The 25,325-nt window shown below is 45.9% G+C and overlaps 2 protein-coding genes across 4 annotated transcripts in view; one reads left to right on the top strand and one right to left on the bottom strand.

Annotated features, from left to right (window-relative positions):
- The window catches only part of SMDT1 (single-pass membrane protein with aspartate rich tail 1), a 67,114-nt gene that overhangs the window by 22,334 nt on the left and 19,455 nt on the right, over nucleotides 1-25,325 (top strand). The gene's annotated exons all lie outside the window — the stretch shown is intronic.
- LOC129468049 (obg-like ATPase 1) lies at nucleotides 12,438-14,116 on the bottom strand. Its single transcript, XM_055253073.2, is given in 3 exon segments — nucleotides 12,438-13,224; nucleotides 13,288-13,657; nucleotides 13,660-14,116. Coding segments are annotated over 3 exon segments (1,173 nt in total). The 5' UTR covers nucleotides 14,015-14,116; the 3' UTR covers nucleotides 12,438-12,776.

The following is a 25,325-nucleotide window of genomic DNA, read 5'->3' as shown; positions in this document are numbered from 1 at the left end:
GTGGCCGGGCAGAGGCGCTCCTCACCTCCCAGACGGGGCGGCCGGGCAGAGGCGCTCCTCACTTCTTCCCGGACGGGGCGGCCGGGCAGAGGCGCTCCTCACTTCTTCCCGGACGGGGCGGCCGGGCAGAGGCGCTCCTCACTTCCCAGACGGTGGGTGGCCGGGCAGAGGCGCTCCTCACTTCCCAGACGATGGGTGGCTGTGCAGAGGCGCTCCTCACTTCTTCCCGGATGGGGCGCCCGGGCAGAGGCGCTCCTCATTTCTTCCCGGACGGGGCGGCCGGGCAGAGGCGCTCCTCACTTCCCAGACGGGGCAGCCGGGCAGAGGCGCTCCTCACTTCTTCCCGGACGGGGCGGCCGGGCAGAGGCGCTCCTCACTTCCCAGACGGGGCGGCCGGGCAGAGGCGCTCCTCACTTCTTCCCGGACGGGGCGGCCGGGCAGAGGCGCTCCTCACTTCTTCCCGGACGGGGCGGCCGGGCAGAGGCGCTCCTCACTTCTTCCCGGACGGGGCGGCCGGGCAGAGGCGCTCCTCACTTCTTCCCGGACGGGGCGGCCGGGCAGAGGCGCTCCTCACTTCTTCCCGGACGGGGCGGCCGGGCAGAGGCGCTCCTCACTTCTTCCCGGACGGGGCGGCCGGGCAGAGGCGCTGCTCACTTCCCAGACGGGGCGGCCGGGCAGAGGCGCTCCTCACTTCTTCCCGGACGGGGCGGCCGGGCAGAGGCGCTCCTCACTTCTTCCCGGACGGGGCGGCCGGGCAGAGGCGCTCCTCACTTCTTCCCGGACGGGGCGGCCGGGCAGAGGCGCTCCTCACTTCTTCCCGGACGGGGCGGCCGGGCAGAGGCGCTGCTCACTTCCCAGACGGGGCGGCCGGGTAGGGGCGCTCCTCACTTCCCAGACGGGGCGGCCGGGCAGAGGCGCTCCTCACTTCCCAGACGGGGTGGCCGGGCAGAGGCGCTCCTCACTTCCCAGACGGTGGGTGGCCGGGCAGAGGCGCTCCTCACTTCCCAGACGATGGGTGACCGGGCAGAGGCGCTCCTCACTTCTTCCCGGACGGGGCGGCCGGGCAGAGGCGCTCCTCACTTCTTCCCGGACGGGGCGGCCGGGCAGAGGCGCTCCTCACCTCCCAGACGGGGCGGCCGGGCAGAGGCGCTCCTCACCTCCCAGACGGGGCGGCCGGGCAGAGGTGCTCCTCACCTCCCAGACGGGGCGGCCGGGCAGAGGCGCTCCCCACCTTCCAGATGGGGCGGCGGCCGGGCAGGGGCTGCAATCCCAGCACCCTGGCAGGCCAAGGCAGGCGGCCGGGGGGTAGAGGCTGCCGCGAGGCCAGACCACGCCACCGCCCTCCAGCCCGGGCAACACCGAGCACTGGGTGAGCGAGACTCCGTCTGTAGTCCCAGTACCTCGGGAGGCTGAGGCGGGCAGAGCACTCGGCGTCAGGAGCTGGCGACCAGCGTGGCAAAGATGGCGAACGCGTGCCTGCATCCAAAGGAGAAAAGGCAGGCAGCGGTGGCGGGCGCCGGTAGTCCCAGGCAGTCCGTGGCGCGGGCAGCAGCAAGCCGAGTAGATTGTAGCCTGGGCCAGAGAGGGAAAGAAAGAAAGAAAGAAAGAAAGAAAGAAAAAGGAAGGAAGGAAGGAAGGAAGGAAGGAAGGAAGGAAGGAAGGAAGGAAGGAAGGAAGGAAGGAAGGAAGGAAGGAAGGAAGGAAGGAAGGAAGGAAGGAAGGAAGGAAGGAAGGAAGGAAGGAAGGAAGGAAGGAAGGAAGGAAGGAAGGAAGGAAGGAAGGAAGGAAGGAAGGAAGGAAGGAAGGAAGGAAGGAAGGAAGGAAGCTAGCTCACAATTATCTTTACCATCACCGGTGCTGTGCTTTGAGATGTTCCATCGCCCAGGGACGGGCAGAAGACAAATGTTTTTCTTTTCTCTAGATTTAAGAGAATGGTGATGACCTTTAACCATAAGCAGCCTTTAGGTCATCACAGCACATGTCTCTTGCAAGGACAAGGTTGGGGGTAGGGTCACAGATTAACAGCATCTCAAATACAGAACTAAATGGAGTCTCTTATGTCTACTTCCTTCTATATAGACACAGTAACAGGCTGATCTCTCTTTCTTTTCCCCACATACTAGTCCTTTATCAGATACATAGTTTGCAAATATTTTCTCCCACTCTATGCCTTTTCATCCTCTGAACAGGGTCTTTCACAGAGTAAAAGTGCTTAATTTTGATGAAATCTATTTTATTATTTTTCCTGTTATGGATTGTGCTTGTGGTGTCAAGACTAAAAATGCTTTGTGTAGCTCTAGGTCCAGAATATTTTCTCCTAAATGTTTGATGATTTACATTTAAGTCCATGGTTTGGTTTGTTTTTTGTTTTTTGTTTTTTGTTTTTTTTGAGACAGAGTCTTACTCCCTCACCCAGGCTGGAGTGCAGTGGCATGATCTTGGCTTACTGCAACCTCTGCCTCCCAGGTTCAAGCGATTCTAGTGCCTCATCCTCCAAAGTAGCTGGAATTATAGTTGTGCACCATCATGCCCAGCTGATTTTTGTATTTTTAGTAGAGACAGGGTTTCACCATGTTGGCCAGGCTTGTCTCGAACTCCTGACTTCAAGTGATCTGCCATGCTGGAATTATAGGCATGAGCCACTGCACCTTGTAATTTTTGTATATAATGTAAGCCTTAGTTCAAGGTTCATTTTCTTGCCTATGAATATCTGATTATTCCAGAACCATTTGTTGAAAAGCCATTTTTCCTCCATTGAATTGCATCAGCACCTTTATAAAAAACCAATTGGGCATATTAGTTGGTGACAAATTCTCTTAGTTTTCCTTCCTTTGGGAATTTTCCAATTTCCCCCAGCATTCTTGAAGGATATTTTCATTGGATATGGGATTCTGAGTTGATAGTTTTTTTAACAATGGAAAAGTGTTGTGTCACTTCTTTCTGGTTTCTGTTGTCTCTGATGAGAAATAAGCTGTCATTCAAATTATTTTTCCTGTATAAGTAACATATTGTTTTCCTCTGGCTGCTTTCAAAAAATTTTTGTTTTGTTTTCAGAAGTTTGACTATAATGTGTCTTGGTGTGAACTTCTTTGGGTTTATCCCAGTTGGAATTCTCTCAGCTTCTTGAATCTATTGTTTTATGCATTTTGCTAAGTAGGAAAGTTTTCTTTGCATATTTGTTCATTTGATTATTTATTTATTAATGTATTTTTTTGAGGCAGGGTCTTGCTCTGTTACCCAGGCTGGAGTACAGTGGCAGAATCATGGCTCACTGCAACCTAGACCTTCTAGGCTCAAGCGTTCCTCCCACTTCAGCCCCCAGAGTAGCTGCGACCACAGGTGTGCACCACCACACTCAATTTTATTTTTTTTTTTGAGGCGGAGTCTCACTCTTTCACCAGGCTGGAGTGCAGTGGCATGATCTCGGCTCACTGCAATGTCTGCCTCCCAGATTCCAGTGATTCTCCTGCCTCAGCCTCCTGAGCAGCTGGGATTACAGGTGCCCACCACCATGCCTGGCTAATTTTTGAATTTTTGGTAGAGACGGGGTTTCACCAGGTTGGCCAGGACGGTCTCAATCTCTTGACCTCCTGATCTGCCTGCCTTGGCCTCCCAAAGTACTGGGATTACAGGCGTGAGCCACCACGCCCGGCCCCCTCCCATGTTGTCCAGGCTGGCCTCAAACTCCTTGGGCTCGCTCAAACAATCCTTCTGCCTCTGTCTACCAAAATGCTGGGATTACAGGGATGAGCTATCACGCCCCACTCTGATCTTTTATTAACAGTCTCACAGGCCCTGAGGTTGTGTTTATTATTTGTTTCTTTTCTTTTCTTCTTCTTCTTTTTTTTTTTTTTTTTATTGAGATGGAGTCTCGCTCTGTTGCCCAGGCTGGAGTACAGTGGCGCGATCTTGGCTCACTGCAAGCTCTGCCTCCCGGGTTCACACCATTCTCCTGCCTCAGCCTCCCGAGTAGCTGGGACTACAGGTGCCCAGCACCATGCTCAGCTAATTTCGTTTTTGTATTTTTAGTAGAGATGGGATTTCACCGTGTTAGCCAGGGATAGTCTCGATCTCCTGACCTCATGATCCGCCTGCCTCAGCCTCCCAAAGTGCTGGGGTTACAGGCGTGAGCCACTGTACCCGGCCTCTTTTCTTTTCTCTTTTCTTTCTTTTTTACTTTTTCCAGTCCATTTTCTCTCTGTTGTTCAGATTGGGTAATTTCTGTTGTCCTGTCTTCCAGTTAACTGCTTGTGTTGTCCTCTTTTACACTTTTGAGCCCATTCACTGAGCTTTTTATTTCAGTTGTTGTATTTTCTATTTCTAAAATTTCTATCTGATTCTTCCTTATATCTCCTATTTCTATGCTGAGACTCTATTTTTTATTTTTTCAACATGTTCATAACTGTATTTTTCTTTTTTTTTTGAGATGGAGTCTCACCCTGTCGCCCAGGCTGAAGTGCAGTGGCACGATCTCGGTGCACTGCAACTTCTGCCTCCCAGGTTCAAAAGATTTTCCTGTATCAGGCTCCCGGGTAGCTGGAATTACAGGCATGCACCACCACACCCAGCTAATTTTTGTACTTTTTGTAGAGACAGGGTTTCACCACGTTGCCCAGGCTTGTCTCGAACTCCTGGACTCAAGCAACCAACCTGACTTGGCCTCTCAAAGTGCTGGGATTACAGGCATGAGCCACTGTGCCCGGCCTGAGTTGCATTCCTCTATGAATTTTAGAAAAAGCAATCAATTTCAACAAGAAAATTGCTGGAATTTTTATTGATTACACTGAATCTATAGATTAATTTGGGAGGAACTGACATCTTTAAAATGTTGAGTCTTCTGATTCATGACCATGGTATGGCTCTTCATTCATTTAGATCATCTTTAATTTCTCTCAGCAATGTTTTGTAGTTATTAGTGTATGATTTTGCATGTAGCTTTTATTATATTTTTTGCCTATGTATTTTATATTTTGGATGCTGTTATAACTGGTTTTTAAGAAGTTTTAATTCCCAATTGTTTATTCCTATTATATAGCAATGTAATTGATTTTAATACAGTGATCTTGCATCCTTCAGCCTTGTTAAGCTGTAGTTGCTTTTTGGATGATCCCACAGGATTTTACACACAATCATGTTATTTGAAAATACAGTTTTATTTCTTTCTTTCCAATCTGATTGCCTTTACTTCTCTTTTTTGACTTAGTTCACTGGCTAGAGCTTCTAGCACAATATCATACAGAAGTGATGAGGGTAGACCGGGTGTGGTGGCTCATGCCTGTAATCCCAGCACTTTGGGAGGCCAAGGCAGGCGGATCACCTGAGGTCAGGAGTTTGAGACCAGCCTGGCCAACATGGTGAAACCCCATCTCTACTAAAAATACAAAAATTAGCTTGGCGTGATGGTACACCTATAATTCCAGCTACTTGGGAGGCTGAGGCAGGAGAGTTGCTTGAACCTGAGAGGCCGAGGTTTCGGTGAGCTGAGATCATGTCGTTGCACTCCAGCCTGGGTGACAGAATGAGACTCTGCCTCAAAAAAAAAAGAAAGCGACGAGGGCAGACATTTTTTTGCCTTAAATTAAGACATTCCTGGCCAGGTATGGTGGCTCATGTCTGTAATGCCAGTACTTTGGGAGGCCAAGGTGGGCAGATCACCTGAGATCAGGAATTTGAGACCAGCCTGGCCAACATGGTGAAACCCCGTCTCTACTAGAAATACAAAAATTAGCTGGGCGTGGTGGCGGGCGCCTGTAATCCTAGCTATTCGGGAGGCTGAGGTAGGAGAATCACTTAAACCTGGGAGGCGGAGGTTGCAGTGAGCCAAGATTGTGCCCTTGCACTACAGCCTGGGTGACAAGAGTGAAAGTCTGTCTCAAAAAAATAAATAAATAAAAATAAATAAATAAATAAATAAATTAAGACATTTCTGAACTTAGGAGCAAAACATTTAGTATTTTACCATTGAGTATGTTGCTAGCTGTAGGTTTTTCGTAGATACCCCTCATCGGATTGAAAATGTTTCCATGAATTCCTCGTTTGCTGGGAATTTTCTTTTCTTTGAGGATCAGATGTTGATTTTGTGAAATATATTTTATGCATCTATTGATATAATAATGTAATTTTTCTTTTTCTGTCTGTTAATATGGTTAATTTCATTTATTAGTTTTTGAATGTTGAACCAACCTTGCATTCCTGGGAGTAAATGCTATAGATAATGTTGTATATATTTACATATTATTTTCAATGTGATAAGATTTTGTTAATATTTGCATCTGTGTTTATGAGGGTGTTAATCTGTATCATCTTTACCTGTTTGTTTGTTTGTTTGTTTTTGAGGTGGAGTCTTGGTCTGTTGCCCAGGCTAGAGTGCAGTGGTGCAATCTTGGCTCACTGCAACCTCTGCCTCCTGAGTTTAAGTGACTTCCCTGCCTGAGCCTCCCGAGTAGCTGGCATTACAGATGCTTGCCACTATACCCAGCTAAGTTTTGTATTTTTAGTAGAGATGGGCTTTCACCATGTTGGTCAGGCTGGACTTGAACTCCCGACCTCAAGTGATCTGCCTGCCTCAGCCTCCCAAAGTGCTGGGATTACAGGTGTGAGCCATCTTGCCTGGCCCATTAAGGTGCATATGTATTTAGGATTGCAATATTTTCCTGTTGGACTGATCTTTTTTTTTTTTTTCTTTTGAGACGGAGTCTCGCTCTGTCTACCCAGGCTGGAGTGCAGTGGCGTGATCTCAGCTCTCATCTCACTGCAAGCTCCGCCTCCTGGGTTGACGCCATTCTCCTGCCTCAGCCTCCTGAGTAGCTGGGGCTACAGATGCCCACCACCACACCTGGCTAATTTTTTTTGTATTTTTAGTAGAGACAGGGTTTCACCATGTTAGCCAGGATGGTCTCAATCTCCTGACCTTGTGATCTGCCCGTCTCGGCCTCCCAAAGTGCTGGGATTACAGGTGTGGGCCACCGTGCCCGGCTGGACTGATCTTTTATCATTATGTAATGTCCCTTTTTGTCTTTTTTTTTTTTTTTTGAGACAGAGTCTTGCTCTGTTGCCCAGGCTGGAGTGCAGTGGTGCAATCTCGGTTCACTGCAAGCTCCGCCTCCTGGGTTCACACCATTCTTCTGCCTCAGCCTCCAAAGTAGCTGGGACTACAGGCACCCACCACCACGCCCAGCTAATTTTTTTGTATTTTTTTAGTAGAGACAGAGTTTCACCACATTAGCCAGGATGGTCTCGATCTCCTGAACTCATGATCCACCCGCCTTGGCCTCCCAAAGTGCTGGGATTACAGGTGTGAGCCACCATGCCTGGCCCCTTTTTGTCTTTTTTTAACTGTTGTTGCTTTAAAGTCTGTTTGTGTGATACAGGAATAGCTACTCGGCAAGGCTTGGTGGCTCACGCCTGTAATCCCAGCACTTTGGGAGGCTGAGGCAGGCGGATCATGAGGTCAGGAGATTGAGACCATCTTTGCCAACATTGTGAAACCCCATCTCTATTAAAAATACAAAAATTAGCTGGGTGTGGTAGCATGCACCTGTAGTCCCAGCTACTCGGGAGGCTGAGGCAGGAGAATTGCTTGAACTCAGGAGGCAGAGGTTGCAGTGAGCCAAGATAGCACCACTGCATTCCAGCCTGGTGACAGAGCAAGACTTAGTCTCAGAAAACAAAAAACAAAAAACAAAAAAAAACATAGCTACTCTTGGCTGGCTCACGTCTATAATCCTAGCACTTTGGGAGGCCAAGGCAGGCAGATTATGAGGTCAGGAGATTGAGACCATCCTGGCTAACACAGTGAAACCCTGTCTCTACTAAAAATACAAAAATTTAGCTGGGCATGGTGGCACATGCTTGTAGTCCCAACTACTTGGGAGGCTGAGGCAGGAGAATTGTTTGAACCCAGGAGGCAGAGGTTGCAGTGAGCTGAGATCACGCCACTGCACTCCAGCCTGGGCAACAGAGCGAGACTCCATCTCAAAGAAAAAAGAAAGAATAGCTACTCTTGCTTGCTTTTGGTTTCCATTTGCATGCAGTATCTTTTTCTACCCCTTTACTTTAAGTTTATGTGAGTCCCTATGCATTAGATGAGTCTCTTGAAGACAGCAGATGATTGGGTGGTGAATTTTATCCATTCTGTATCTTTTACGTGGAGCATTCAGGCCATTTACATTCAATGTTAGTATTGAATTATGAGATAGTGTTTTATTCATAGTGATAGTTGGTGCTTTTTAAAATTATGTTATTGTTTTATAAGCCTTTTAAAATATATACCTAAAGGAGGTTCTATTTTTATTTCAAGATTGAGAACTCCTTTTGACATTTCTTGTAGTGCTGGCTTGCTAGTGGCAAATTCTCTCAGCATTTGTTTGTCTGAAAAAGACTTTATCTCTCCTCATTTATGAAGCATAGTTTTGCTGGATACAAAATTCTTGGCTGGCAATTATTTTGTTTGAGGAGGCTAAAGATAGGACCCCAATCCCTTCTGGCTTACAGGGTTTCTGCTGAGAAATCTGCTGTTAATCTGATAGGTTTTCCATTGTAGGTTCCCTGATGCTTTTGCCTTTTGGCTCTTAAGATCTTTCCCTTCATCTTGACTTTAGATAACCTGATGACTGTGTGCCTAGGTAATTATCTTTTTGCAATGAATTTTTCAGGTGTTCTTTGAGCTTCTTGTATTTAGATGTATAGATGTCTGGTGAGGGCAAGGAACTTTTCCTTGATTATTCCCTCAAATAAGCTTTCTAAAGGTTTAGATTTCTCTTCTTCCTGAGGAACACCAATTATTCTTAGGTCTGGCTGTTTAACATAATCCTAAATTTCTTGGAAGCTTTGTTCATTTTTAAAAATTCTTTTTGGTTGGGTGCAGTGGCTCACACCTGTAATCCCAGCACTTTGGGAGGCCGAGGCAGGCAGATCACAAGGTCAGGAGATCGAGACCGTCCTGGTTAACATGATGAAACCCCGTCTCTACTAAAAATACAAAAAATTAGCCAGGTGTGGTGGCGGGCGCCTGTAGTCCCAGCTACTTGGGAGGCTGAGGTAGGAGAATGGTATGAACCCAGGAGGCGGAGCTTGCAGTGAGCCGAGATCACGTCACTGCACTCCATCCAGCCTGGGCGACAGAGCGAGACTGTCTCAAAAAAAAAAAATTCTTTTTTATTTGTCTTTGTCTGGTTGAGTTACTTCAAATGCTTTGTCTTCAAGCTCTGAAGTTCTTTCTTCTACTTGTTGGAGATAAATGCTCACTGCCACAAAGTGAAACCAGCACTCAGGCAAAAGTTATCTCAGCAAGGCAATTTACTTCTGCAGAAGGGTGCTGCTTGTGTCAATCACAATTGCAAGAGCACACTGAACAAAGGAAAGCAGGGGTTTTTATTCCTAATGCAGTCCCTGCCTCTTTGTCATTCCTCCGTGGGCTGTGGTTGGACCGCACAATCTAAACTGACCCAATTGGCTATTTGTGAATACTTTACCAAATAAGGAAGGGAAGGGAAATGTGAGTTACAGTGGTGGGACGTGCGGTTTCAAAGGGAGGAAAGGGTGAAGAGTGGGTAACCAAGGGAACAGATGTGAGTTATTGATTAGGACTGACAGGAAAATTGTTTACAGTTACAGTAACTGGGGCAAGGAGGCATAGAGAACAAGAAAGTTGAGTTTGTGAACAAAGAACAAGGAAGTTAACAGGCTAAACCTTTGAAGAAGAATTTTATTGTATCCTACAGTTTCTCCCTTTTAATTTTTATAGTTCTTCCTCTTCAAACCTTTTTAAGATGTCTTGGCTTTGCTGTTTGACTTGATCGTCTGAAAGGAAAATCTTATCTGAATAAGGTGGAGGAGAGCTAAGGGAGGTTTTAGTAAGTGCTATTTCTATAAGCCTTTGTACTAGCCCATGGATGCATGGTATGACACAAGACCCAACAAGAATGAGTACACCTATTACGACTGCAAGAGAAGTAAGAATTGAGGCTATGATTCCTTTCCATTTACCAAACCACCTGTCTAGCCATCCTGAAGAAGGGTTATTGACTCCAGAATTTTTAGCCAATTCATTAGATTAAATGGTAAGTCCCTTGTAAGGCTTTTGATAACTCCCATCTGGGGCAGTATGGTTCAGGATGAAGGTAAGACATTGAGTTTTTTTTTTTTTTTTTGAGACGGAGTCTCGCTGTCACCCAGGCTGGAGTGCAGTGGCGCGATCTCAGCTCACTGCAGGCTCCGCCCCCTGGAGTTCACGCCATTCTCCTGCCTCAGCCTCCCGAGTAGCTGGGACTACAGGTGCCCGCCACCTCACCCGGCTAATTTTTTGTATTTTTAGTAGAGATGGGGTTTCACTGTGTTAACCAGGATGGTCTTGATCTCCTGACCTCATGATCCACCCGCCTCGGCCTCCCAAAGTGCTGGGATTACAGGCGTGAGCCACCGCGCCCGGCTGACACTGAGTTTTAATCATAACACAAACTCTACCTTTTTCAGCTAATATCATGCCTAGGGCCATTCTGTTTTCCTAAGCCATCTGGCTAGTCGGCCCTAACTGCTCAGCTATTCCTTTGATAGCATCCCTGGTATAATTAATAAACTGCTGTTGGTTATAACTATTTTTATTAATAGTTACCCATGGAAATATTGATTCAAATCCTGCAGACTATTTGGTCCCGGGCTTTTAATTTATCAGGTACTCCCCATGGGACTCCAGTTGCATCTAAATAAACTTGAGAGTCAAAAAACCTGTAAGGGGCTTCTCTTATTTTATGGTGTTGTGGCTTTTCTTTTTCTGGTTGATGAAATGCCAGGGTGAAAGGGATAGCCAATTGGACAAGAGTGCAAGTACCACTCCAGTTACTTGGCAGAGTGTCCAGTAAGGGTCCGCCACAATACCACCATACATCTGCTTGAGGATGACTAAGGGCAGACTGATGGGTAAGCTCTTGGAAAGGCTTAAGCTCACTGCATCCTGTTAAGCTTCCAAGGAACACCAAGTTTTCCCCTTGTTGTGAGAAACAGGAGGTGAAATTGATGTTGGGAGACGGAAGCTGGATGGCCCTCTGGGGCTGACCTGCAGGATGTTGAACTTTGGGATAGAGCAGAGAGAGAGCTTGGCATGATTGATTGCCCCAAGCTATAGAATCCTGGAAGAGAGTTACCATGCTGCCCATGCCTGGTTGACTGGGGGACTGTCCGAGTGGAAAGGGGTCAATCTGGGTCTCTGGCTGGCCGTGAGCACAAGCATAACAATTGCTTTTGTTTCATGTGCGGACAGAATATTTGATCCATTCCAACCAGGCATTTGCATCTTGATATTTTGTTTCAGTTGCTAAAGTTTGCCTTAGATCATTTACTTCTACAATATCTACTTTAGTCTTATCATTGGGTGTGGAAGGTATGGCAGTCTGATTAGAAGAAGGCTTAGAATGAGAAGAGAGGGAAGGAGGTGAAGAGGATGAGAGATTAATAAAACACATTTCAAAAGACCCTATGAGGTCTGTGCCGTGTTGGTCCCTATGCCATAGAAGCGACTCAAAGTAGGTCTAGAGGGTTGGTAGAGGCCGGAGTGAGAGTAGAAATCTTCACTGGATTACATTGGTTATAATGAAAATCGAGGGGAGGGGTGCTTCCTTTAGTAAAGTGAATGTATGGTTTTAAGTATATACAGCCACATGTTGATGAGGTCCAGCCTTGATACTCAGTTGTCCACAGAACATCATTCCAGCTATGGCAGACCTGTTTCCCTATATTTTCTGAGAAGAGTCTTGGTAGGGGGAGCCTCTTATTTTAAAGCGGCAGAGATACTTTTCTGAGGCTGAGAGTTGCCTTTGACTTTGGAGATCTCTACAGGGTATGACTAAACAGGCATCAAACATAATAACTTGGGGTGAGTTTGATTTAGTTACATTGATAACAAGGTGGTCAGCAACAGAATGAGGAAAGGAGAAAGAGTAATAGAATAGATGAAAGAGAGTTAAACTTTTCTTAGCTTTAGTTTGAGAGGGTTTTCCCCTGGGATAATGGCCCATGACTCTGGAGGTGGCAGTGCTTTCTTGACTCGGGTGTGATGGGTCTATCCTTTTTCTGCTGTCCGGACTACAGTTTCAGTGGTTAGAAGCACCAGGTAAGGTCCTTCCCAGGCTGGCTCAAGTTTCTCCTCTTTTCAGCTCTTGATAAGGACGTGATCCCCAGGCTAATGTTGATGTACTGGGAACTCCAGAGGCAGAGCCTGTGCTAGGAGACCTTTGGTTTTAAGAAAAGAGAAAGTAGGGGAGAGACCAAGAATATAATTCCTGAGGAACTGGTCTTTTTGGAACATCAGCAGTGGAGTGTAAATAAGGCAATCCATAGAGCATCTCGTAAGGGGAAAGGCCAGTATCTTTTCGAGGAGCAGTTTGGATTCTTTTTTTTTTTTTTTTTTTTTGGTTTTGTCAAATGAGTGTAGATATCTGGAGTACTATAAAACATGCATTATCTGTAGATTCAAAAAGGAGCAAGCCACATTGTCCTCACTGTCAAATGTGTATGTGTTAGGCTTGGCATACATGATGGAGATTAATAAAGTATCATGAGAGTAATATGGTTCCTGAAAAGCTTCTACAATTTGGAGTAGGGTCTTAATCACGTGAGAAGCAAAGATGTTCACATTTAGTGAACTTGCATTTCATTGAGGGGGGAGAGGGTACACAGTATTTTAATTTTAAAACAAATAAAAATAATTTGTTTGTCAAAGATTCCCATCTCCCCAACTTTATTTGTCCCATTGGTTTTCAGAAATTTTAATTTTTAAAAAATCAGATGCCTTTTGGAAGTTGTATGTTTATCTGAGCAATAACTAAATTTTGTTTCTTCTTCGGTTGTTGAGGTGTGTTAAATTTGAAGAAAATAATATCTCCATCTTCAACAATATAATTTCTGCCTTGTTGTCTGTACTTTCCAGCAGCCTTGACTGCATTTTCAGAACCTTCCTCTTTAAAATCTTCATATTTCACTACTTCAGCCATAATGAATCCCTTTTCAAAATCTGTGTGAATCTTTCCTGCAGCCTGAGGAGCCTTTGTCCCTTTCCTGATGGTCCATGCACGCACTTCATCTGGGCCTGCAGTGAAAAAGTATTCTAGTTGGAGTGCTGCAAACCCAGCCTTAATGATCTTTGGGAAAGCACTTTGTGTCATGTTCGCTTCCAGATACTGCTGTCTCTCTTCAGCGCTCAATTCTTGCAACTTGAGTTCCAAGGCCCCACTAAAAGGAATGACCAAGGCACCTGGGTCATACTTGTCCGCCCACTCTTTAATTTTTATCAACCATTTGTTTTTCTTTCTAATGTAGTCTTTTTCAGAAAGATTAACCAAGTAGACCATTGGTTTTGAAGTCAAAAATAAGTGTTTATTCAACACTTCAATCTCTTTGTCATTCCAATCATGATAGAAGTGAACAGGTTTCTTTTGATCTATAACCCGGGATTTTACTTTGCACGTTATATCATATTCAGGTTTTAGTTTTTTATCTCCTCCTCTCACAGCCACCTTTTCTAGTTTATCTATAATGGGCCCAATCATTTCCTCATCTTTAAGCTGAAGCTCTTCATGTATTATTTCTATATCTCGAATAGGATCTACACTTTCTTCAACATGCGTGATATCATCATCTTCAAAAGCATGTGTTAGATGAAAATGCCATCACAAGCACTAAAATGAGATAAAAAAGCATTCCCCAGGCCCTGCCCATTGTGAGCTCCTTTCACAAGGCCAGCAATATCCACTACATTTAGAAAGGCAGGAATTTTGCTTGCTGGTTTGTGATATTGGCAAAGAAAGTCAAACCTTTCATCTGGCACAGGTACTCTGCTCTCATTAGGATCAATAGTGCAGAATGGGAAGTTTTCTGCTGAAGCCTGACTATTGGTTAATATATTGAAGAAAGTAAATTTCCCAACATTTGGCAATCCAACAATACCAATTTTCAGTGAGGTTCCAAATCTTCCAATGATTGGGGGTGGTTTAATTCTATCACCTCCCCTTTTAGGGGGCATCGTGCTCAGCCTGGGCTATGACACAGGGTCCCAGTAGCAGCGAGAGAAAGGTCCTGCCGGCAGCTGGAGGCGGGGAGGAAGGAGGAGAGAACGCAGGCCTGGCCCCTCTGCCGAGTGGCATGCTGCACGACGGCGGCGACAGCGGCGGAACTGCAGTTTGGGTTCTTAACAAGGCAGTAGGAAGACATTTGGTCCATGGCAACCAAATCTATAGAACTAACTTGGTTAAATGGTTCTTTAAGGTCTGATTCATCCTTTCTACTCTCCCTGATGAAGGTGGGTGCCAAGGAGTATGATATTTCCATCTAATGTCTAGCGCTTAGGATAGCTTTTTAATGATATGTGCTATGAAATAGGTTTCACTGTCTGAGTCAATATTTTCTATTAGCCCAAACCTGGGCACTATATTTTTAATTAATGCTTTAACTACATGATTGGCCATTGCATTTGAAAAGGGAATAGCTTCGACCCAGTGAGTGAGGTGATCTGCTATTACTAAGTACTTTAGGCGACCGATTGGGGGCATTTCAGTGTAGTCAGTTTGAACAATTGGAATGGTCTTAGCCCTGAATCCCTCCCCGCCCAGGGATGATTTCTTTATGACTTGTTTGTTGGTTTCCTTACATATTAAGCAACTATCCGTAACCTGTTTGGCTAGGGTATACACCCATAAACCCTGAGAACTGTGTCACACATGGCTTGGGGTCCCCATTGGGTCCCTTGATGCAGGTGGGTAGGATTTCTCTCATGAGGGGTTTGAATAGCATTTCTCTTTGATCTGGTAACACCCATTTTCCTTCTGAGTTTTCTTTGGCTCCATTTTTATTATTTTTCCTTTTCTGCAGCAGACAAGGTAGGGGTTGTAGCAGGGGGAGGAAAACAAGGGGTTAAGTGAAAGATGGGTGTTTCAGATGAAATGGCAGCCTGTTTAGCCACTTGATCTGCAAGGTTATTTCCCTGACTTGTAAAGGAAAAGTCGTTTTGGTGTCCGGAGACATGTACAATGGCTATTTCTTCTGGCAACTGGAGATTGTTTAAAACATGGATGATTAGCTCTTCGTGTGTAAGATATTTTAGCCTTTAGTTTTTTTTTTTGTTTGTTTTTTGGTGTTTTTTTGAGACGGAGTCTTGCTCTGTCGCCCAGGCTAGAGTGCAGTGGCACGATCTCAGCCCACTGCTAGTTCCACCTCCCAGGTTCACGCCATTCTCCTGCCTCAGCCTCCCGAGTAGCTGGGACTACAGGCTCCCGCTACCACGCCTGGCTAATTTTTTTGTATTTTTAGTAGAGACGGGGTTTCACCATGTTAGCCAGGATGGTCTTGATCTTCTGACCTCATGATCCACCTGCCTCAGCCTCCCAAAGTGCTGGGATTACAGGCATGAACCACCGCGCCTGGCCTGGCCTTTAGTATTAATAAGACCTTGCGCCGGGCGCGGTGGCTCAGGCTTGTAATCCCAGCACTTTGGGAGGCCGAGGCGGGCGGATCACGAGGTCAGGAGATCGAGACCACGGTGAAACCCCGTCTCTACTAAAAAATACAAAAAATTAGCCGGGCGTGGTGGCGGGCGCCTGTAGTCCCAGCTACTCAGAGAGGCTGAGGCAGGAGAATGGCGTGAACCCGGGAGGCGGAGCTTGCAGTGAGCCGAGATCGCGCCACTGCACTCCAGCCTGGGCGACAGAGCGAGACTCCGTCTCAAAAAAAAAAAAAAAAAAAGACCTTGCTCAGCCCACATTTTTCCAAATATATGAGCTACTCCAAAAATGTATTTAGAATCAGTATGAATAGTTCCTTCCTTGCTCTGTAAGTGTTTTAAAACCTGGCTGAGTGCAAATAGTTCACACACTTTGGCAGACCAACTATTGGGCAACCTTCCTGACTCTATTTCTTCAAGAGTTTCTCCATCAATTACTGAATACCCATTGTGTTTTTCTCCTTTAATTGCTTGGGATCAACCATCTATAAATAAGTGTCACCCCGTTTTGAAAGGGGTCTCTCTTAGATCCGGCCTGACCTTTGTTCGGTAGTCAGTTAGATCTAGACATAGGTGTTCTCTTTTTAGATTTGGGTCCCCTGTTAAGAAACCTCTCGGATTGCGTGAATTATCAGTAGTCAAGGTTAAATCATCTTTTTAGTAAAATAGCCTCATATTTTAAGATTCTGGAGTCAGTGAGCCACCTTCCTGCTTTTTTATTTAAAATAGCTCTAACTTGGTGGGGTGTGCTTACAGTCAATTTCCCCCCAAAGGTTAATTTTCTCCTTTCTTCAACTAATACTGCTGTAGCTGCAACGGATTGGATGCACTGAGGCTACCCACAGGTGACTGGGTCTAAAATTTTTGATAGGAAGGCTATGGGCTGCTGGCGACCACCATGTTCTTGAGTAAGCACCCCTAAAGCTACCCCGTTATTTACATTAACAAAAAGATGAAATGGCTTTTCTAGGGAAGGTAAGGCTAAGACGGGCAGTTATGAGTTTGTATTTCAGCTCTTCAACCTGATTGACTTCCTCAGAAGTCCACAGGAGACGGTCTAGTTCCCACTGGGTAAGCTTTTCATATAAAAGTTTACTTTTTAGGGCATATGAGTCAATCCATAAGCGTCAATATCCAACTAATCCTAGAAATTTTCCGAGTTATTGCTTAGTTTGAGGCAAGGGTAAGGACACGATGCCTTCAACTCGTTCAGGTCCTATCCTTTGCTTACCTGCACTTATTAAGTGGCCTAAATATTTAACTTCAGGCTCCACATACTGAAGCTTTCCCTTTAAGAACCATAACCCCTCAAACTCCAGATGGTTAAGGATATGTGTAGAGAAGCCAGCTACTTTCTCTACATCTTCAACAGATATGAGAATATCATCCATGTACTGGAGCAGGCATATTTGCTTTGGGATGACAACTTTTTCTAACACTTGTTCTAAAATTTGACCAAAAAGGTTTGGAGAGTCTGTAAACCCTTGAGGTAAAACTGTCCATCAATAGTGTTGTTTTCGCCCTGAATGGGGATCCTCCCACTCAAAAGCAAATATGTCTCGGCTGTCTTCAGCCAAGGGGCATGCCCAGAGGCATCTTTTAAATCTATTACTGTAAACCACTGATGGTTATATGGAATTTTGCTGAGAATGGTGTATGGATTGGGGACAACAGGATGGTTAGTTTGGACTATTTGATGGCTCTAAGATCTTGTACCAAGTCGGTATGACCCATCTAATTTCTTGACTGGCAATATTAGAGTGTTATACAGGGACATACAGGGTTCAAGGAACCCATCTTTAATAAGACTTTCAATTATAGGCTTTAATCTTATCCTACCCTCTAGGGGTTTGGGGTATTGTTTCCTCCTTACTACTTCCTCGGGGGTTCTTAACTTGATGTGGATTGGAGGGATTCAGAGTTTCTCCCGGTTTCCTTCCCTTGACCAGACACTAGGATTAATGTATTTTTCATCTGTGGTGGTGAGTAGGTTTAATGAGGTAAAGAATCCTTTAGGACCAACTTGTAAGCCTATGCCTAATTCTAGCATTAAGTCTCTTCCTAGGCCAGGCGTGGTGGCTCACGCTTGTAATCCCAGCACTTTGGGAGGCCAAGGCGGGCGGATCATGAGGTCAGGAGATCGAGACCATGGTGAAACCCCGTCTCTACTAAAAATACAAAAAATTAGCTGGGCGTGGTGGCGGGCACCTGTAGTCCCAGCTACTCGGAGAGGCTGAGGCAGGAGAATGGCGTGAACCTGGGAGGCAGAGCTTGCAATGAGCTGAGATTGCGCCACTGCACTCCAGCCTGGGTGACAGAGAAAGACTCCGTCTCAAAAAAAAAAAAAAAAAAAAAAAAGTCTCTTCCTAATAGATTAGTTTCTGCCTCAGGGATCAACAAAAATTGGATATGAGTCAACCAATCTTGGTATTTAACTTCTGTACTTTCTAAGATTTTTGCTTTAAATCCTTCTCCTTTTACCCCAGAGACTAAAAGTTCTTCTGAAGAGCAGGCAGTGTTGGATGAGGGGAAGCAAACGGAGGAGCGAGCCACTCCTGAATTGACTAAAAGGTGATAAGCTCATGTTTGGTTCCCACCTGTAAATTTATCAAGGGCTCCTGGTGGGACTCGAGGTAAACAGAGCCCCTGACCCCCCTATTCTTCCTCAAAAGTCATGAGTTAAAGGGCTTCTTTCTCCTTTTCCAGTTTGGGACATTCTCTTTTGAAGTGGCCTGCCCTTCCGCATTTATAGCACGTATCCTGTCCCTCTTCTCTCTCAGTTCTGGGATTCTTCAACTTTGCCCCCCCCAAATTCTTCAGAGGGTCTGGTAGACAAGGGCCTGGGTCCTCTAGAAGGAGGCTTGGGTCCTTTAAACGAGGGTCTGGACCTTTTATAGTTTCTGGCCCCCTGGAAGCTTTGTTTAGAAGCGTGTGGGTTTGGGGCCACCTGCTGGAAAGTGGATAACATGAGTTTTGCCTTTTGTTTTTGCTTCTCTCCTCACGTACATTTTTTTGAGCTTCTCTGAGAAGTTCACTTAGAGGTTGGTTTTCCCAGTCTCCTAATTTTTGTAACTTTTTTGAAATATCTGGCCAACTTTTAGTGACAAAATGGAGCTTTAACACTCCCTGTCCAAGGGGATCTTCCAAATTTAGGCCTGCATATTGTCTCATTTGGTCCTTTATTCTTGTCTAGAAATTTTATAGGCCCCTCATCTTTTTCGTATTGTATATCAAATGCTTTAGAGAGATTTTGGGTTCAGGGTACTGATTCCCTAATTCCCTTTATTATCGTTTCCCTTAGGTCTTGCATATTTTCCCGGTGAGCTGCATTAATATTGTCCCACCGGGGGTCTTGGATGGGAAACTTTTGATCTGCGGTAGGAATATTTTGACCAGGAGGGTATTCATGTTCCCAAATTGCCATAGCAGCCCTACAGATCATGCTTCTTTCCTCCCCTGAAAAGAGGATGCCTAGGATGGACATTAACTCGACCCAAGTGTACAACTGAGGTCCCAAGAATTGATCAACCTGATCTGTCACCCAATAAGGTCATCCAATAACGGCTTAAGTTCCTTCTTCAAACTTCAGACCTCTGAACTGGTTAAGGGAGCATTCACAAAACTAATAGCCCCCCTGTCCCTGTGGCACCTCTTTTAAGGGGAAGAGAGTTGGGGCTGACTCCTTAGATGTGGGGGGAAATGGGAAATTTTGGATATCTTTTTTACGTTGTTCTACCTCACGTTGGAGTCCTTTTAGGGAGGGGTACTTAGGCTGAGAAGGAACAGGCTAATGGGATGGTGATTCCCAAGAATCAGGATTGTAAGGAGGAGGAATAACATGAGCAGGAGGATCTGGAGCAGGAACGGGGACAGCAGCTGCTACCTGAGGAGAAAGGTTAGGGGCACTGAGCATGGGGGAAGATGGTCTAGAGGATCCCATGTGCTGGAGTCTTCAGGCATGGGGACTGGCTTTTCTGACTCTTCATTTTGAGGTGCTGGATTGAGTTTTTCCCTAGTTGTCTTTAAGGGAAAGAGGAGGACAGGTCCCTGCCTCCAACAAAGAGCATAGGCCAGTTCTTCTTGAGAAACTGGACTTTTATCATTTACACATTGAATTAGAAGTTGATACATCACATCCTTGTTCAACCCATACTTTGGCCTAAAGATTGAGGGTTTGAGGATGGGTCCCTGAGTCCAAATAAAACAGCAATATTTTGTCATTTGTTGCTTTTTCTTATGTTTAATTCTCTCATTATCTTTCCAATATTTTAACATGAGACATAGGGGACTAACAGCGGGAATATCTTTATTGCTATCTTTATCCTTTTTACTCTGTGTCCTGCTTGGAGTATTTCCCATGTTGGGTCCTAGTTAGGCTCAATCCCTCATACTAGAGATTTATTGCCTATCCTTTTCTGGAGGCTTATTGGGGCTCAATCCCTCATACTAGAGATTTCTATCCTTTAGCCCCCACCTGCTGGAGGTTCCTTGCACCCTTCTTTTGCTTTGTCCACTCTGGTCACTTCCCAGAGGGGAATTTAGGTCCCTCCTAGCATTGGCATGCCAGTATAAACCCCATGGCAGGATCTGTCCTAAGCCGTATGAGGTGACCATGGAACCTCAGATAGGACACACTCACTCCGCACAGCAGTAGTGCTTAGTACCATTCACATAAGCAGCACCGCAAGCAGTAATGCTTGTGATCATTCACACACACTTTCAACCTCCAGAATATCGTGACCACCAAGGAAATGCTTTGTCGCCCCTGTGACGTTTCTTACCTTGATCTGTGCAGAAAGTTACCTGGTCACCATGGTGTTGCAAGCCTTTTTTTCCCCACATTGCTGAGAGTCCAGGTTTATTCGTCACGCCGGGTGGGTTCCAATCCCTCACCCTGAGGCCACCGCAACGAGGCAGTGGGATGCGTCTCCTAATGAGAGGTACCAGAGACCCCTTCCCCAGAGGAGAATGGGAATCCTGGATGAGCCCCAGATTTGTTGGAGATAAATGCTCAGTGCTGCAAAGTGAAACCAGCACTGAGGCGAAAGTTTTCTCAGCAAGGCAATTTACTTCTGCAGAAGGGTGCTGCTTGTGTCAATCACGATTGCAAGAGCACACCGAACAAAGGAAAGCAGGGGTTTTTATTCCTAATGCAATCCCTCCCTCTGTGTCACTCCTTCATGGGCTGTGGTTGGACTGCACAATCTAAACTGACCCAATTGTCTATTTGTGAATACTTTCCCAAATAAGGAACGGAAGGTAAATGTGAGTTACAGTGGTGGGACGTGCGGTTTCGAAGGGAGGAATGGGTGAAGAGTGGATAACCAAGGGAACAGATGTGAGTTATTGATTGGAACTGACAGGAAGGGCCGGGCGCAGTGGCTCACGCTTGTAATCCCAGCACTTTGGGAGGCCAAGGCGGGCGGATCACGAGGTCAGGAGATCGAGACCACAGTGAAACCCCGTCTCTACTAAAAATACAAAAAAATTAGCCAGGCGTGGTGGCGGGCGCCTGTAGTCCCAGCTACTCGAAGAGGCTGAGGCAGGAGAATGGCGTAAACCCGGGAGGCGGAGCTTGCAGTGAGCCGAGATCGCGCCACTGCACTCCAGCCTGGGTGACAGAGCGAGACTCTGTCTCAAAAAAAAAAAAAAAACTGACAGGAAGCTTGTTTACAGTTACAGTAACTAGGGACAAGGAGGCATAGAGAACAAGAAAGTTGAGTTTGAGAACAAAGAACAAGGAAGTCAACAGGCTAAACCTTTGAAGAGGAATTTTATTGTATCCTACATACTTGTTCTAGTCTGTTGTTGACACTTTCCAGTGCATTTTGTATTTCTCTAAGTGTGTCTTCTGTTTGCAGAAATTGTGATTTTTTTTTCTTTATAATATCTATTTCTCTGGAGAATTTTTCATCCGTAGCCTGTATTTTTTGTTGTTTTCTTTTCTTTTTTTTTTTTTTTTTTTGAGACTCTGAGCACTCTGTTGCTCAGAGTGCAGTGGTGCAATCTCAGCTCACTGCAACCTCTGGCTCCTGGGTTCAAGCAATCCCCCTGCCTCAATCTCCCAAGTAGCTAGCTGGTATTACAGGCACGCACCACCATGCCTGGCTAATTTTTGTATTTTTAGTAGAGATGGGGTTTCACTATGTTGGCCAGGCTGGTCTCAAACTCCTGACCTCAAGTGATCAGCCTGCCTCAGCCTTCCAAAGTGCTGGCTTTACAGGTGTGAGCCACTGCACCCGGCCAATCCATAGCCAATATTGTTTTTTAAATTTCTTTGTTTTCACTTTTCTCTGGTCTCTCCTTGAGTAGTTTAATAATCAACCATCTGAATTGTTTATCTGGCAATTCAGAGATTTCTTCTTGATTTGGATTCATTGCTGGGGAGCCAGTATGGTCTTTTGGAGGTGTTATAGAACCTTGTTTTGTCATATTACAATTTTTCTGATTTCTTCTCACTTGGGTAGACTATTTCAGGGAAAAATTCTGGAACTCAGGGGCTACTGTTCAGATGCTTTTGTCCCACAAAGTGACCCCTTGATGTGATGAATCCTCACTTCCCCTAGGGATGGAGCTTCCTGAGAGCCAGACTGCAGTGGTTGCTATTGCTTTTCTGGGTCCATCCACCAAGTGGGGCTACCAGGTTCCAGGCTGGTGCTGAGGAATGTCTGCAAAGAGTCCTGTGATGTGATCCGTCTTTAGCTCTCCTGGCCATGGATACCAGCACCTGCTCTGGTGGAGGTGGGAAGGGAGTAAAGTAGACTGTGTGAGAGTCCTTGCTTGTAGTTTTGTTTACTGTGCTGGCTTTCTCAAATGCTGGTTATGCTAGCAGTGAAGTTGCCACGTGGACAGACTCAGGAGCTCTGGTTAGCCAGGATGTTGCAGGCAGTGGAATTAGCTGTTGTTTCTCATTTCTTGGAGCAGGGTTATTCTGTTGTGAGTTGCTGTAATGTCCTGACTTGGTTGGCCTCCAGCCAGGAGGTGGCGCTTTCAAGAGAATACCAGCTGCAATACTGGAAGGGGGATATAAGCTTGCCCTAAGTTGGCCAGGATAAGTATTAGGATTTCTCAGGTGATGGACAGGGCCATAAAGCTCCCAAGAGTTTATGGCTTTTGTGATCAGCTACCAGGGCAGGTAGAGAAATACCGTCAGGTTGGGGCAGGGTTAGGTGAGTCTGAGCTCAGATTCTTTCCAGGAATCTTTCTGTTACTGATTTCTAATTTTTAATTCCACAGTGGTTGAAGGACATACTTGAGATAAATTTAAAATCCATTGAGATTTGTTTTGTGGTCCAGAATATGGCCTATCTTGGTGAATGTTTCATGTGTATGTGAAACTGAGGCATCCATCCCTCAGTTTCAACCACCCATAGATTTGTAATTATTGTTACATTTACAGAAATTTGGAGGAAGGTAGAAGTTATTGTCTTGAACCATAAGATGTCTGTTTGAAGTCTTTGAGCTCCTCAAGGGTAGGCTGTATGTCCTTTTTACCTTTGATCCTCTCAGCATAATGCTTGGACCAAAATGGAAGCTCAGCAGACACTGGTTGAATGAATGAATAGATGACATACAATTGTTAGGCTGTGTTCTTGTTTTGGATTTAGAAAATATGCGTATTGTGTTATGCAATAAGACTGAGTCTTGGCTGGGTGCAGTGGCTTACGCCTGTAATCTCAATACTTTGGGAGGCCGAGGTGGGTGGATCACTTGAGGCCAGGAGTTTGAGACCAGCCTGGCCAACATGACAAGACCCTGTCTTTATAAAAATACAAAACAATTAGCTGGGCATGGTGACGCACACCTGTAATCCCAGCCATTCGGTAGCCTGAGGCATGAGAATCCCTTGAACCCGAGAGGTGGAGGTTGCAGTGAGCCATGATCATGCCACTGCACTCCAGCCTGGGCAACAGCTCAAGATTCAGTCTTAAAGAAAAAAAAAAGACTGAGTCTTACACACCTTTGCGTCTTTGTGTCTCTATGAGTCTTCACACAGAGCTTGGCACATTGTAGCTGCTCAGTCAGCGCTGTTTGTGCTGAATTGAACCAACGAGATACGTACAAAGGGGCTGTCTCTCACTACTGGGGATTTAAAGCCACCCTGAGGCTGTTGACAAGCTGTTCTGGCCAAGGCTGAAGAGGTTGTCCTGTCATAAAGCCCCCCTAAGACATGATGTCACACAGACACCACTCTCTGTGCAAAAGGGGAGGCCTGTGCACTGAACTCCCAGACTTAGCTGGGCCTCAGTGCTCTTCTCGGGTTTGGTCGTAGAGCCCAGGAGGAGGTGGATAAGCTGCCTGACACTGATCTGGTAAACGGATTATCTGCAAATTTCTAGCGTCAGCAAGGTTGGCCTCTTTGGTAAGCAGGCCTAAAAGGCTGCCCTCAGTAAACCACCCAAGCAGGTGAAAATTATCTTTTTGCCCCAAGCCTACCTTTTCTGCAACCTTTTCTACTTGGCATGCCCCTTCTACTCCTCTTCTCTCCTTTAGGACTCATTCTCTCTCCTTTCCTCCTCTAAACCTCCTCCCAGAAAAAGACCTGATAACCTCGCTTACACCGGGTTATAGATGACTAACAAAGCTTACTATTGAATATATTGCTAGCAGAAATCTGAATAAGATACAGCAACTTTTCAACTCTGATCAGGGCTTTAAGCACTAGGATGAACCACAGCCATGTAATCATTCATTTGGTTACTGAGCTCTTGCTGTGTCCCACGCATAGGGGCAGCTACTGGGGGTTTGACAGTGGACAGACCTAAAGTGGTCCCTCAGTCAGGGGACAGTACAGTACCCTAGGAGCACTGAGGAGGGCCACCCCACCTGAACTCAGGTAGTCAGGGAAGCCTTCTTGAAAGCCATGGAGAAACACATTCTGGGTAGAGAACAGCACATGCAAAGGCCTAGAAGTGAGTGTCTGAGGTGGAAGTTCAGAGTCTTTGTCATCAGCAGGACATGGAGCAACACTGACACTGAGATTTAGGCAGAGACAGACAGACAGAGACAGAGATAGACAGAAACAGATACAGAGACAGAGACAGAGTTAGAGATACAGAGAGAGATAGAGACAGAGATAGAGATACAGAGATAGAGGCAGAGACAGAAATAGAGAGACAGAGATAGACAGAGAGAGAGAGAAGAGTGGGAGGCAGGGGGAAAACCAGAGCATGAGAGGTCAAGCAGCCAAAAGAAAAGGCGAGGTCGTTAAAGAAAGGGTCAGCTGGGGCCGGGTGCGGTGGCTCACGCCTGTAATCCCAGCACTTTGGAAGACCGAGGCGGGCGGATCACGAGGTCAGGAGATCAAGACCATCCTGGCTAACATGGTGAAACCCCGTCTCTACTAGTAAATACAAAAAAAATTAGCTGGGCCTCGTGGCGGACCGCCTGTAGTCTCAGCTACTCGGGAGGCTGAAGCAAGAGAATGGTGTGAACCTGGGAGGCGGAGCTTGCAGTGAGCCGAGATCACGCCACTGCACTCAAGCCTGGGTGACAGAGCAAGACTCCGTCTCAAAAAAAGAAGAAAGGGTCATCTGGGTTTGGTGACTAGGAGTGTACTTGTGACCTCAGTAAGAGGGGTTTCAGAGGCTTATGGGGACAGATACAGGTTGAAGTGGGTTGTGGAGTGTGGGAGAGGTAGAAAGCAGTAAACACACTCCCCTGCCAACACCACTCTCAGGAGATTGGTGTGAAGGGTAGGGGTCAGGACACTAGCTGGAGAAGGCATATGGGTTCAAGGGAGAAGGGCTTTTTTCTTTTTAATAGAAGAGATCAGCAATGTGTTTAGATGCTGATGGAAGGAGCCAGAAAAAAGGAAAAGGAGAATATTGAGGTGAGA

Source organism: Symphalangus syndactylus, chromosome 18, assembly GCF_028878055.3.
Source record: "Symphalangus syndactylus isolate Jambi chromosome 18, NHGRI_mSymSyn1-v2.1_pri, whole genome shotgun sequence".
Classification (NCBI taxonomy): domain Eukaryota; kingdom Metazoa; phylum Chordata; class Mammalia; order Primates; family Hylobatidae; genus Symphalangus; species Symphalangus syndactylus.
Note: the sequence above shows the minus strand (reverse complement) of the source record. Positions and strands in the feature narration are given on the sequence as shown.